This window comes from Onychomys torridus, chromosome 13 (genome assembly GCF_903995425.1).
Source record: "Onychomys torridus chromosome 13, mOncTor1.1, whole genome shotgun sequence".
Lineage (NCBI taxonomy): Eukaryota > Metazoa > Chordata > Mammalia > Rodentia > Cricetidae > Onychomys > Onychomys torridus.
The window spans coordinates 35365429-35380580 of NC_050455.1; the positions used below are offsets into that span (position 1 = coordinate 35365429).

At 45.5% G+C, this 15152-nt stretch overlaps 1 protein-coding gene across 1 annotated transcript; it reads right to left on the minus strand.

The window, feature by feature from the left end:
• Positions 1–14323: 14323 nt before the first annotated feature.
• LOC118594450 (vesicle-associated membrane protein-associated protein A-like) lies at positions 14324–14899 on the minus strand. Its single transcript, XM_036204306.1, has one exon. It carries the CDS (start codon positions 14897–14899, stop codon positions 14324–14326), a length of 576 nt encoding a protein of 191 aa, XP_036060199.1.
• Between the last annotated feature and the right edge of the window lie 253 nt (positions 14900–15152).

Consider the following 15152-nt stretch of genomic DNA (forward strand, 5'->3'; position numbering starts at 1 on the left):
AGGCACCTTAGAGAAACAATTGACCCAGCTTGGGAGCCAGAAGGTAAGTAGGAATTTGAAGACTTCTGGGTCCCATCCAAAGTGCCAGAAGTGACTGGAAGAGGCTCTAGCAGCCAAGTTTGAGATGATTTCAGCATCAAGAATTACAGTGACAGAAAGCCGTGGCGTGGTTATGTTCTGTGCTTGAGCAGGTAAAAGGCACCAGTCAATTTTATAAGTCCATTTGGACTGCATAACCAAATTGTCCTGAAGACTTTGTAGCCAACAAGATTTATTATGTCTCATCCAGTCTCAGAGCTGTTCCCATCAGAGGGATCAGCATACACGTCACCTGTCCTGTAGTCTTTTTAGGCTTTTTCCTTCATGTCTGCAGCCAAGGTCCTCAGGAGGTCTTCCCCCAATCAAATCTGATCTCTATTAACTTTGAAGGGAGGATCCATAGCTTTTTGTCTCCTGTGGAAACAAAACATAACCTCGCCCCCTACACAACATATTTTCTGACTTCCGTATTAAAGCCAAAACATTTCTAAAGTATATAGGCTGGTTTAATTCAGCTGTCCCTTTCTTAAATGGCCACACCAGCCACCTCATGGCTCAGGGTTAGCACATGGTGCTGGCAAGCACTGGCCTGCCTGAGAGACTGCAGGACTCCACATCTGGCTCCTTGTCCAGAACTTTTCTTAGCTTTCTTAGGCCCTATGTCTGGATAGTTGAGCCTCCATATTGGACATCATTGACTTTCTGATCATCTTGCCTTTACCACCCAGTTCCTGCCATGCAAGCATAAAGACTTGAGTTTGATCTCCCAAACCCACATTAAAATGTTAGGCATGGTGGCACATATTGTTATTCCTGCCCTGGGAAGATGGAAGCAGGTGGTTCCCTAAGGCTCATGGGACAGCCAGACTAGCCTAATTGGTAAGCTTCAGACCAATGAGAGACCTTGTCTTAAAAAGGGATTGGGAGGGAGGAATGTATGTGTCTCCTGAGGAACAAAACCCAAGGACCAGGCTGATCTCTGACCTACACACATGTATACACATGCATATGCACCTGCATTCACATGTGGAACATGAACATAAGTACTCATAAGCACAATTTTTAAAGCCTGAAAAAAATCAGAGAGAAAACAAGAAGTAAATTGGGGATAGAGTTTTTGTAGCATCTTGGCAAAGCCCATAGGTGTTTGAGTGTTGGGGAGTATGGAAGATTCTGGGTCTGATCTCCTTGCATCCCCCCTTCAGGGTCATTCCCATCTCCCTATATTATTTATTTTAGCTTATTTTTATTTTAACACAAGGTCTCATGTAGCTCAGGTTGGCCTCCTGCATCTACCTCCCTAGTGCTGGGATTATAAGCATGTACCTCTTTACCTGACTGTCTCTCCATCTCTTTTGCAAGACATTTTGGGTCCCTGCCTACCAGGCACTGTGTAGAACCCTGGGGAGTGACAACCTCCAGTTGCTGTTAGCAGAGGGAAGGAGAGAGGAGGCCAGCAACTACAGTCCAGAGTCCGGAAGGGAAGCCATTCTGGAGATGTTTGCTGCTGAGAGCTTGGAGTTCTGACCCTTCCAACAGACATCTGTTATCTCCCCCAAGTGAGAACCCAAAGGAAATGAGCAGCAGCCTGCCTAGCTCACTTAGACAGGAAAGATCAGAGCTGGCTTTGGGAGGCAGGACAGTGTGCAAGGCCAGTGCCGTCCACACACTAATGGTGGTAGGATGATCCTTGTCCTTGATCTCTGCTTCGCCTCCCCAGTTCCCTGGTGTTGCTACTGTCCAGAGGCCTTTGTCCTACAGACTTCTGGGAGGCAGGTGACTTGGACTCTTCAATGCCCAGCTCCGCCCTTCCCTTCAGTGTCCACCCACAACAAATGTCCGATTTGACCATATTTTCAGAATCTGTCGAGAGTCAGAGAGGGTAGGTCAGAAGTACCATTCAGGGAATAGCTTTTAGCAAATGTTCAAGCCAGCCCCAGTCTCAGGGTCGCTCATATCCTATCCTATGACCAACCTGCCACCATGGTAACACAGAGGTGCTCCAAGAGTCTCTTGCCTCAGTGCCCATGGAGGCAGTATATTCCTTTCCCTCACTTCTAAGTGCCCCAAGAGAGGCCACTGTCCTGGTGTACACTTTGTGTACCTGTGTATTATTAATAAACATGAGTATCTCCCCTTCCACACTCCAGGCAGTCCCAGTTTGGATAAACTTTATGATTCCTTTGTATAGGAATTGATGAAATTGGCAATAAGAATATTCATTCTTTTCAGAGAATTCTCATCCACAGTGTCAAGGAACTGACCCAGCTCCACAGGATCCCACAATAGTCAGACAGCAACAGGCTGAAAGTAGCATTAGAGCATTTACCAGTCTGAATCATTCATTCTTACATGCTATCATGTGTGGGATGATAGCAATTCAATCCAGGTTGTGTTGTGGAATATGATTTAACGATGCAGATACCTGTTATATTTGTTTATGCTGCAGAATATTACTTTAACTGTGTAAAGGTGTGTTACATTTGTTTATGCTGAATTTATTTAATGGTGTGAGGATGTATGTTTAATTATGCAAGGATGTGATGCATTTATTTCCCCTTGCCTGCCTAAGGCACCTGATTGGTCTAGTAAAAAGCTGAACAGCTGACAGCTAGGCAGGAGAGGGATAGGCAGGGCTGCCGGGCAGAGAATAAATAGGAGGAGAAATCTAGGCTCAAGAAGGGAAGAGAGAAAGAAGAATGAGAAGGAAAGACACGCCTGGGGCAAGAAGCCAGGCAGACACCAGACAGACAGACAGACAGACATAAAGAAGCAGTGAAAGTAATGCACACAGGTGTAAGAAAAGTAAAAGGCCTGAGGCAAAATGTAGATAAAGAGAAACAGGTCATTTAAGTTAAAAGAGCTAGCCAGAAACAAGCCTAAGCTAGGCGGAGCCTTCAAAACTAATAATAAGTCTCTGTGTTATGATTTGGGAGCTGATTGCAAGCCCAAAAGAAGAGCCTGGTACATGGTTGTATTGGGATAAGATCAATACTATCCCTTGAGTCGCTTCCTTTCCTCTAATGATTGGGAATCCATGTGATGTCAAAGTCCAGCTTCACCTAGGACACCCCTTGTCACATGCCATTTGGACATATGAGCTACCTGTCCTGAGAACAATTTACAGTGCTCAGTTTAGCCTCAACAGCAGCAGCCCCACATGTCATGTTAAAGGAGGATCAATTGAGCCGAGCAGTGGAGGCACACGCCTGTAATCCCAGTACTCAGAAGGCAGAGGCAGGTGGATCTCTGTGAGTTCGAGACCAGCCTGGGCTACAGAGCTAGTCCAGGACAGGCTCCAAAGCTACAGAGAAACCCTGTCTCCAAAAACAAAAACAAAACAAAACAAAAAAAGGATCAATTGTAGCAAATCACTCTAATCTCATTTTTGTGGCTCTGATAAACTCTCCCCACAAGCAACTTAGAGGAGGAAGGGTTTTATTTGGCTTATGCTTCCAAGTTATGGTCAATCATTCCAGAGAAGTCAAGTCAGGAACTCAGGCTGGCCTCAATTTTTCTGTGTAGCCTAGGATGACCTCAAACTCTTGATCCTCCTGCTTCCACTTTCAGAGGGCTGCTTTTGATCCTCCAGGCCTGGCTCAGAAGGTTCATGCATGGTTGCTGAAGAACTAGATCCAAACGCTATCTGCTAAGCAAGCTCATGCTATTTGCATGGAAGCCATGCAAATCAGGTCAGTCAGGGAGGACACTGGCCTTTGCCTTCCCACTTCTCCTCAAAGGCCACCAAACCAAATCAGGGTGGTGTGGATGAGAGCACTGGGCTCCCTGCACACTCCCATCCACTCCCTATTCGGTGTTTAAACTATAGCTGCTGCCTGCCCGTGCTGCTTGTCTGAGCGTTTCCCCACACCATAGCCAAGCACTGCACAAGTCATCACCAGTTATATCCAGGCTGCCCGAGGGCCCTGTGGGCTATGAGTAAGTAGCTTAAGTTTTCCAGACAAGTGGGCACTCAGTTTGTGCCAGATTTACAAACCGTTGTGGCAGCCAGGGCGGCATACAAATGCCCTAAGGGTGTGAGGCACACCTACCTTCCCTTGTGGCTGGAGCTATAAGCAGCGTTTCATTTGCTCAATGAGGCCAAGTCAGAAAATGCAAACCTAAGTCTAGCTTCCCTTCTTTCCACATGGCTCCCTTCAACTTTCCAGACCTCAGAATCCTCACGTGGATACTGTCACGGTGGGCCTCTGAGGTCGCTCATGCTAAACCCACTCTGATATCCAGAGGGGGCACTGCTACTGGTAGCCATCACCACCTGGCTGTTCTACCCAGGTACATGTTCTCTCTGAGCTTCCGTTTTCTTATGTGCAAAGGCGCTGCTCACACCCTATGCACCTCAAGGAAGCTGTGGGCTGTTGGTGGGCTGGATTCCTCCAAAAGCGTTTGGCTTGGTAAAGAGTACCAGAGGTGCTCAATATGCGATCATTTGCGACACCAACCAGATTCTGCATCTGTAAAAGAGGAAGAGTCCTTGCTAATCCAGCCTGTGAAAATATAAATGGGATGAAGTATGGTGGTGTGCTCGGGAGACTGAAGCAGGGAGATTATGAGTTCAAGCTCAACCGGAGCTTCATGGAGAGTGCTTGTCTGAAAAATAGGGGAAAAGAAAGAATTCAGAGTGATAAAAAGAGGTGAGAAGTGATTGGGATGGAGAAAAACATGTCATCAATTCCTATTTTAAAAAAATGGACTGAGGTCAGCTTGACCGAGCAGATAGTTGGTGCCTGATTAGTTATTAACAAGGTAAAGCTGTAGAGAAGTCCAGTTAAACACTGGCCTTGTCTCCTAGGAATGTCAGGTGTTCCCAGGATCAGATGGGCCCAGAACCCACCTGTAGAGGAAAAGCTGAAGCCGATGGGTTGGTTCAGAACTGTTTACTCCTCCTAAGAGTGCTAGGGCTCTTGTTAAAGTGAGAGGAAGTGACTAGGGGGAGTTTGCTTCTCTAATTATGAGACAGAATAGGGTTTTTTCTGTCTAGATGAGGAACCACCATGGAACTGTCTGTTTCGAGATAGCAGTCCTATAGAGAAAGAGACCTTGGGCCCTGAGGCAGTGGGTCTTCTCAGGCCCACAGGGAAGCAGGCACCAGGGCCTGGGGTACACAGGCAAAACTTCTGAGCAGAGAGCCAGGCTTGATGAATGGGCCATTTTTCTAACATATTTATTATGGAAAGATCTCAAGCATCAGCACAGTGGGCAGCACTTTCCAGTGCACACTGACAGGGTCTTCCTGGATTATGCCATCTCCATTTTACCACACAGGCCTTATCAACAGCTACACATCTACACCCTAGGCGCCCACGTTCCCATCCCCATTTTGGTGTGACTAGGAGTCAATGCCAGGCCCCTAATGACTTCATTGCGTAGATTTAATTACACATCCCACTGCCAGGTCAGCTGCAGATTTGCTGGGTTATCTTGGTCAATCCTGCTTAACTCTGATCCTAGGATACACCAGAGTTTTCTGGTCATGGAGCTCTTTGTCCAAATGCCTCATCCAAGAATCCCACCTTAAACAGGTTAGCCCAGGTAGAACACTGACTGATGTCGAGTTCCAGGCCCTGTGTAACAGCTGACGAAGACTGAGACCTGGAGATACCCTCTATCCTGGAGAAGCAGCAACAAGAGGAAATTTATATTTATTGGGCAACTTTTCCAAGCCAGGACATAGCCAGGTGTTATGACCGCTCACAACCTGCCTCACAGGATGGTCATAAAGATGAACGGCGAGAGTCCTCGGAACATCTGGTCCTGTGCTCTATGCAGTAAAGACGGCCAACACCACCACTGCTCCTCTCCCCTTGCCACAAGGGTTCTGAAGTGTTCATAAGGCTCAGACAATGAGTGTGACTCCTTTGTCTCACACTGGAAGGACAATAACCTGACTGGCAGGGACTCACTATGAACAGTAATATGGACTCCTGTCACTGGGGAAGTTCAAAGGCTTTAGGAACTTTGTGCCAAGAACAAACGAAAACTATGACCGAAAGCGTGTTGCAACTTTAGGGGTGTTTCTGTTTGTTTTCGACAGGTTTTTCACTACGCAACCAAGGCTGCCCTCAAATTTATGATCCTCCTGCATCAAACTCCCAAGTATCCTGAATGCTGGGACTACAAGTTTGTATTGCCATGCCTACCCCAATTTTTTTTTTAATTATACCATACTTTGTATCAGTAGTGTATACATCTTTCCTTTGAGAAATGCTCAAATGACAGCCCATTAGCACAGAGTACAGCTGGCATGCTTACTGTCCCATAAAACCATGGAGAAAACCAGAGTGGTTACTCTATTCCCTAATTCCACAAAGGAAATGGAGTTGATGGGTCAATTCTTTTTTTTTTCCCCCCCCCGGAGCTGAGGACTGAACCCGGGGCCTTGCATTTGCTAGGCAAGCGTGCTACCACTGAGCTAAATCCCCAACCCCGGGTCAATTCTTTTATGTGCCATCCTTACCAGGAAGCTTTACCTGTTCTCTCTCAAGAATGCAGCACTTAAGACCAGGAGTCCAACAAATCTATGAGGTCCAGGAAGGCCTCAGGTAGGTATCATCAAGGTATATGGTGTGCATCCCTGTGGTGCATCATCATTTTCCTTGGAGAGTCCTGGGCATCAGTGAAGTGCTCACTGGTTTCTCCTGCTGTCATGGTCGTCGCCATTTTGAAAGCCAGGCTGGGAGGTAGTTACTTCTACTTAAAGGGCCTTGAGCTCACCATCCCTACTAATGGGGCATGACAGTGGGAAGTGAAAGGCGTTTCCCTAGAACATCTTCTTTTCTAATCAGAGATGACTAAAATGAGAACAGGCTGTGGCAAAATTCAAAGAAGTCAGTAAGGTTTGCGTGGGCCCCCGGGCTACTCAGGCAGCCTTCCCCATAGGCTTTCCCTCCCCCTCTGACAGGTACTCGGTGACTTCCTCCTTTCAGACTACCTCACTGCAAGCACCAGAGGAAGTAGAGAAGGGAAGGAAAGACGGAAGAGGACAGAAGGCAGCAAGGCTCAGCAGATCTTGGAAAACCAGCAGCTGTGGAGTAAGGAGCAGTGGGGCGAGTGGGTTGATGCTGAGACTGTGGGAACGCGAACAATGGTAGGTAGGAGAGAAAGTTCCTGAAAAGCAAATTTGTCTTCAACGCTCAAGCGGAAAGAACCAAAAATGTAGTTCAGCTGGACAGAACTCATACTAATTAAAATGTCATTTTGTTCTTTAATCCCAACATAGTCATATTACTACCATAGCAAAATCTATGGCAGCCACCATGATTTAGACTAAACTAATCCTATCTCCACTCTGTTCACCAAATGCAGTCTTTCCATGGCAGCCAGAAGGTAATTTTTTTTTTTTTTTTTTGGCTTGGTTTAGTCTGGGGTTTTTGTTTGTTTGTTTGTTTAGTTGATTTGGTTTGAGACATGGCTGGTCCCTTTCACTAGCCCAGGCTAGCCTGGTACTCATTGTGCATCTGCTACATAATCCTGTTGCCATAGATAGAGTAGCCCCCCCCTCACCTTGGTTCTTTGAAATCTCTCTGGAACCATGAGTCCTATAAGCCTCCCCTTTCTGCCTTGTTTCTATCAAGGCTTTGGTCACAACCTAGCAAAAGAAACTAATCCATCATGGCTCTCCTTTCCACTGAGCTCAGGACAAGGCCTGCTTTGAGTTCCTTGAATACCAAGAAAACGCCTCAAGACTTTGTGATTGATGCTGTTGCTACTGTGGGAAGAAACTGCTTTGCTCTCCACACACACCGTCTCCTGTTATCTCTAAGGTCTTAGAGTACTCTGGCATGTCCCCTCCCAAATTAAGTTTTCTTCTCATACTACTGAACCTTCTGGAACCTGGTGTCTTTTTAAGAAGTTTGTTATTAACAGTCAGTGGGGATGGAAGACACCAAGGAAACAAGGCCTTCTGGACACAATAGGACTGGTGCACATATAAACTCAGAGACTGTGGCAGCATGCACAGGGCTTGCCTGCACAGGTCTAAGCCAGATAGGATCCCATTGCTGAGAGAGGAAGCAGACACGACCCCCGTTTCCTAACCTAGAAGCTATCTCCAATTGATAACCACTCCCAAAGGAAAAATATAGTTCTCTCCAAAGAGTCTCACTGGGTATACAAACCATACTTAAGGGCAGGCCCATGCCCAGCGGTAGATGGCCAACACAAAACTAACTCAATGACGTTTTGGGCTGTTTTTGTTTGTTTGTTTGTTTTCTCATAAGGCTTTTTCTGGGCTTTAAAAAACAAAAAAACCTTTGTCTTAGTTAGGGTTTCTACTGCTTCGACAAAACATCATGACCAAAAGGGAAGTTGAGGAGGAAAGGGTTCATTTGGCCTATACTTCAGCATTGCTGTTCATTGCTGGAGGAAGTCAGGACAGGAACTCAAACAGGGCAGGATCCCGGAGGCAGGAGCTGACACAGAGGCCATGGAGGGGAGCTGCTTACTGGCTTGCTTCTCCTGGCTTGCTCAGCTCACTTTCTTCTAGAACCCAGGACCAGCAGCCCAGGATGGCACCACTCCCACTTTGATCACTAATTGAGAAAACGCCTCACAGCTGGGTCTCATCAAGGCATTTCCTCAGCTGAGGCTCCTTCCTCTGATGACTCTAGCTTGTGTCAAATTGACACACAGAACCAGCCAGTGTGACATCACAGGTCTCTTGCTTATATATTATGGTTTCCCATTTTGTGTTTTAGTGCGATTTCTGTGTGTGTGACATGTGTCTCTACATTTATATGTGTTTCTTGTGTTTTTTTTTTTTTTGGCTCTTTTTTTCCCTGTTTCTTTGTTTTGTCTGATTTTATTTTTTATTATTATTACATTACATATTTATTTACAGATGCCTGTTTTCTAATGAGAAAAAGAAAGGATGTGGACTTGAGAGGGGGGGGAGATAGGGAGGACCTTGGAGGAGTTGAGAGAAGGGAAGCTGTCATTAGAATATATCATATAAAAATCTATTTCCAATCAAAGAAAAGAAAACAGTTTGTTATTTACATAAGAATATATGTTTATCCCGTGAAAGTCCGTGCATCTCACTGGGACCATTTTGCTTTTGTTCACTGTCCGATTCCCAGGTCCAAGCACAGAACCTGACATAGACAGACACACAGTCGACATCTTTGGACAAATGCTGAGCAAAAGAACTGCTGGTAAACATCAGCCTAGGTCTAATTCCACAGTCCTCACTGGATGTCCCTGGATTCTTCCCTGCTTTAGGCCATGCTCAAGACATTAATAAGCATTTCTCCCCATTAGATCAGGCAGGGTGTTGCATATCTAGGCACCTTTCTTCCTTCCCTGGAATGTCTAGCCTGTGCCTTGACCTTTATAGATGCTTGAAAGTGTTGGGGGGAGGTAGGGATCCAGTCTGGCACTTTCTGTGAAGTACAGGCCAGCCTTGAATTCACAGCAACACCGTGCCTGAGCCTTGTGAGTGCTGGGATTAAGGGTTTGCAGCAACATGCTGGAGTCTCTCTATAAAGCTTTTTTGTTTGTTTGGGTCTGGGTTGTTTTGTTTTTCGAGATGGGGTTTCTCTGTGTACCCCTAGTCATCCTAGAACTTGTTTTGTAGACCAGGCTGGCCTCGAACTCAGAGAGCTGCCTGCTTCTGCTTCCCAAGTGCTGGGATTAAAGGCGTGTGTCACCACTGCCTGGCTATAATGCATTTTTTTAATAGAAGTGCCAAATGAAGGCCGTCACTGCTGGTATATCTTACCATTCCCTGCGCCCAAGTTGTTAAGTTCCGTCTTCACATTCCTGGAGCAGCAAGGCCAGAAAGAAAGAAATCAAAAGTGCTGAGATAAGGACTAGGTGAAGGAAGAGTTCATGTGAAAGGGGAAACATGACCAAGGAGAGGGAGAGGAAACAGTAAGAGATAGCATTGTAACTTCTGATCAATGAAACCTGATTGATTAATTGGCTTGCAAGTGCTAGCTTTACAAATATTTTATGAATGAAAATGCCATCATGAAACATGGTACTTTATATACTAACAAAAAAAAAGCTAAGGGGTTGGGGATTTAGCTCAGTGGTAGAGTGCTTTTGGGTTTGATCCTCAGCCCCCCCCCCACACCCAAAAAAAAAAGCTAATTTTTTTTTTTAAAGAGAAAAAGAATTTCAGAGGAGAAACTCATACTTAAAAAAATTAATGAAAAAAATCCCTTCACTATAATTGCACTTAATGACTTCTATCTTGGTTTCTTAATAAAAAAAATTACTGGGTACTGTAGTGGGTAGCCATTGCAGCCTTGACCTGGAAGTTCCAAGCCCCACTGAGGCTTTGGTAACGCCTACAAGGCAGGGCTGAGAGATGACACTGAAGACCCTGGATCCAGATGCGAGGGATCTCTTGGTGCCTGGACCCTGGGTCGCTGGAGGTAGACTGAGCAGAGTTCTCCAGAGAACACCACTGGACTGTGCCATACCTTTGCCAGACCCTACAACCTACCTATCCCTTCATTTGTAAGTTACCCCGTAAAGTAAACCTCCCTTTTAACTACGTGGAGTGGACTTAATTTCACCAATAGGGTACAATAGTAAGTTTGTCTTTATATAGTGATCAAACCCCTGGAGTCTTCAGCAAGTGCTCTCTCTACCACAGAGCAACCTTCCAAACTTAATTGTTCGATCCAACGCATCGCCACATTTTAAGTCATGGCGCTTTTGTTTATGAGCCCTAAAGCACACCTGGAGGAATCAGAAAGGACAGTGATGGAGTCCCTATTACACAAATGGCCCTACAATGACCAGTCTATCTAGCTAGCACCAAAGAAGCATGTGTCAGTAAACCCAAGAGTCTCAAAGCCTACAATCAACCCAGAACCCTCCCACTCTTTGGAGCCAAGTATGTCTTTTAGTCAATTGCTCTCAGAATATGCCTGAAGGATTTCTCTCTCTCTCTCCTGAATGGCTCTGCTACTTTTTATCGATCCTTTCCCCACCCCATCTGACTCAAAGCAGAAGTGAATTTCTAATCGATGTACCAATATTCAGCCGAGGTGGCAAGCAAAGGAAGCCGGAGCCTCTTTGAAGAACAGATGAGCGCTCCACTGACAGTCTGGGAAAGATGTGCCTCTTCTGCAATGAAAAGGATTCGTTTGATTGGTGGGAAGGAAGGGGTTAAATGGCATTCATTTCCTGTAAATAGTTTGCAGGGAGTGAACCATTCAAAGCTTCTTTCCCCAGGAACTCAAGCCGTGCCTTGGGGGAGGTGTAATGCCAAATAAGCTGAGCCACATGTGAGCTATTAGAGGGAAAACCAGCCTGTGGTGTAAAGTGAATGGCTGAACATGGATCAGAAAGGTGGGCTCCATCGCCCACTCTGCAAAATCAGTGTGAACCAGGAAAATCAAATTACTACTCTGGACCTGTTTCCTAAACTCCAATAATTTCTGAGGATACTTCCAATTTTTATTTTCCAAGAGGCAAATCTGTGGGGCTAATGCTGTTCTTAATTCAGTGATTTATCCTACTGTGCTCCAGCACTAACGTGTCTTCTTAGGTTAGGCGTGTGAGTGATCGAGGACTCCGCTTCTGGGGAATCTACTGCTCATAAGTTGATTTGTGGTCTTGGAGTCTGCCCTTCTATAACATCTCCCTATTGAACTTAGTCTAAGCACTGGAAACATTCGAACAAGGGCTCTTACCAGGTCACATGACAGATGTTTAACTATTTAAAGATACCATCCTGGCTCCCACCATCTAAGCTAAGCACCTCTGCCTTGAATTCTAAGTAAATCATTTCCAGCATTCCGGCATCTTTTATCTCTATGCTGCCCGCTCCTTGGTTGATCAATACCAGTCTTAAAATACAGTCCTCAAATCTAAATTTGTATCCTAGCGGTGATCTCAGCAGACAGCCTGAAGAGTATCCAGAAAAACTCTCAGAGGAAAACTGTAGTTCAGGCTCCTTCCCTGTGGTAAGCTAGAACTGTGGGAACCCTATCATAATAAAGATGATGGAATCAAGATGTAAACTGACAAGCCTGGAGAGGAATGAATTATAAAACTTGAGCCACAGTCACTGCTCTTGTCTCCCAAACTAGCCCAGTGCTCCTGATAATCAAAGAAAATACCATACTTGATACTTATCACTAGGGATGTTGACTATATAAAGAGCTTTAAGTGGTAAGTGTAGAATCAGTACTTATGGGATGAAAACTTTAGACAATTTTAATCATGCTTTTCCAGCTACTGGGGGGGGGGGGGGGGGCAACAGTAACAGCCAGCACACTGTAGGGGGAGTTTTCCTATCCAGACTACCTGCTCCCAAACAACTAACATAGAGGCTTAATATTATCGATATTAAGTCGATAGCTCAGGCTTGTTAGCTAACTCCCACACTTAAATTAACCCATAATTCTTATCTGTGTTTAGCCATGTGATTTGGTACCTTTTCTGAGTACGGCATTCTCATCCTGCTTCTCTGAATTTGCCGGCAACTCTGCCTCTACCCTTCCTCTTCCCAGAATTCTCCTAGTCTGGCATTCAATCTCTTCTTGACAAGCTATTGGCCAATCAGCTTTTTATTAGCCAATGAGAGTAATATATATTCATAGCGTACAAAAAGATTGTTCCACAGCAGCACACGCAATACTAACAGCACCTGCAGTGGAATGTAGCATTCAGGAATTCACACACACACACACACACACACACACACACACACACACACACACACGCAAGAGGTTCTGAAGATACCATAGAATACAGTAACACCACATACCATCTGACCAACTCAAACACGTATGAAATGAAAGGTCAACCAAAATACTCGGGTACATCTCACTCTTACATAAAACGTGCTCACAGACCTGGCCTGGCCTAGCACATTGTACCACATCAAAACCCAAGAGCCAATCTTTCTCTGGCACAACACACCTTCTACAAAACCAACACCTACATTCAAGGATAAAAATTCACTAGTATTAGGCTAGCCTCAGTCTAAAATGTGATATATTTTCTCAGGTTCCAAAATTTTCTTTAGTATGAATAAAATAAATGAAGACATAAGGCCAAGAGCAAGAAAACAGCAGAACCCAGAGTGAGCCTTTATCCCAAACAGCGTTTTACGTGATTAACAGTTGGATTTGCAAAGAAAAAGTCCTTTTTCACAAAGGAAATTCCCAGGGTTTGCTCAGTAATTTAAAATTTCCATAATGGAAACTCGTTTTTGAGTGTTAAGTTAGGCAGGGGAAAAAAACACCCTATTTTTAACTGTGGTTATGAAATATGTTACACAGTGATAGAAGTATTAGGCTGGCTAATAAGTACTTCAAAACCCAGGCGAATAAGTCTTCCTTGAGAAGACAATAAAAAAGAAAAGACAAAAATGTAATAACTTAAGCCCAAGACAGCTGCTTGGCACACATACTACCTCACTGCAATACAGCACTCTTCTGGAATTACTATTCTATATTTCTGGAAAACAAATCAATTACAGTTGTCCAAACTACCAGAAGAGCTCAAAATTCTATCAGCTCCTTTCCTCAATAAATGGCGTTTTAATTACAAATAATGATGTATGTGGAAGGGCTTCATTGCAGGAGAAAATCATGCGATATAAATTTCAAATCCCACGGAGTAGACTTCTAACCGCCCCAGTAACACAGCAACCACCACAAGCTGCCCCCCCCCCCCAAAAAAAAAAATCTGTTAGCAGGTTTAAAAAAAAAATGTTAAATACAACAGGGCAGATTTGTAAGGGTGAAAAACTCAGCCAACAATTACCTCGGAAGCGATAAGAATATTTTGCCATGTTAGCATAAGAGATACCATTTCCCCCACTTACTTAGCACGTCCTGAACGAGCGGGTTAGCAAATCCCAGTAAACCATATTTCAAGAGGTAATACAGCAGGTAAAAACCAAAGGGACTTGCAAAATAAACATTTACAAGACTGAACCATTCTTGAACTCTTATTAAAGCCAAAAGAACAATTCTTGATGCATTTCAAAACACACACACACACACACACACACACACACACACACACACACACACACACACGGAATGGGCGACTGACTTTCCATGATCTGATAATATGCAATTTGTCCAGTAGCCCAGTAACTTTTGTTTCATTTATTTTTTTAATTGCATCCTCCAACCACAAGAGATCATAGAGGCGAAGCCTATTTGACTTTATACACACACACACAAAGTTGGTCACCGCAGGCCATACTTCCAAGGAGTTGGTGGGTAAAGAGATGTTTTTTTGGTTTTCTGGGGAGTGGGGTGGGAGGTAATACCGCTGTGCATGCCACACTCTACAAGATGAATTTCCCCAGGAAGAAGCCAACGAAGACTGCTCCAATCACAAGCAGGACAACAGGAAGAGGCGAGGTGCGACTTGGCTTCAAGGACGTGGAGGAGTCCAGCCTGGGCTTGTTGAGATGCGCTGGCTTTCTGAGTCTCAAGCCGTCATCCTGTTTGTCACTCTCTCTCGGCATTTCAAACACACACCTCAGTTTGGAATCCATCAGTTCACCGGGGTCCGCCGTCTTCCACACCGCCTGCAGATTGGAAGTGTCCGGGGGAGCGAACACTGTCTGCACCATGAACTTGTGCTTGGCCTCCCGGCTGGGGTCGTAGCTGAAGGGCTGCAGCATGGCGGCGACTGTCACCGTGCAGCCCGGCTCTACCACGCCGCTGTTGGGACGCACGCAGTAGTGGCGAGGGCTGGTGCTCTTCACCTTGAAGCACACTTTCCTCGCCGTCGGGTTGCGCAGTTTAAGATGCGTGGTGACTACGGTGGTGAAGGGGCCTCGGAACTTGAGCTCTGTGGGCGGGTCGAGGACCAGGATCTGCTGGGGCTTCGTGGGGGCGCGGGAGGCGGACGCCATGGGGATGGGAGCGGGCGGCGCGGGCGGTTCGGGACCCCAGGTCTTCACCGTCACAACCGCCTTGGCCACGCCCGTCCCCATCCTGGGCATCCCCGGTCCCTGGATTTTACACGGCTGGGTGGGGAATGTGTGATGATAGGAGATTTGTTGAAACCGTGCTTCGGAGATAACCATGGATTATTGAGCTGGAACAGCCAAAGAACTGTAACGTAACATCCCTTAAAATAGTTATCTACCGCTGTGCTGTGGTGGC

Coding starts and splice junctions, on each gene's coding strand:
- LOC118594450 (XM_036204306.1), bottom strand. CDS start 14,899: ATGGCGTCCGCCTCCCGCGCCCCCACGAAGCCCCAGCAGATCCTGGTC.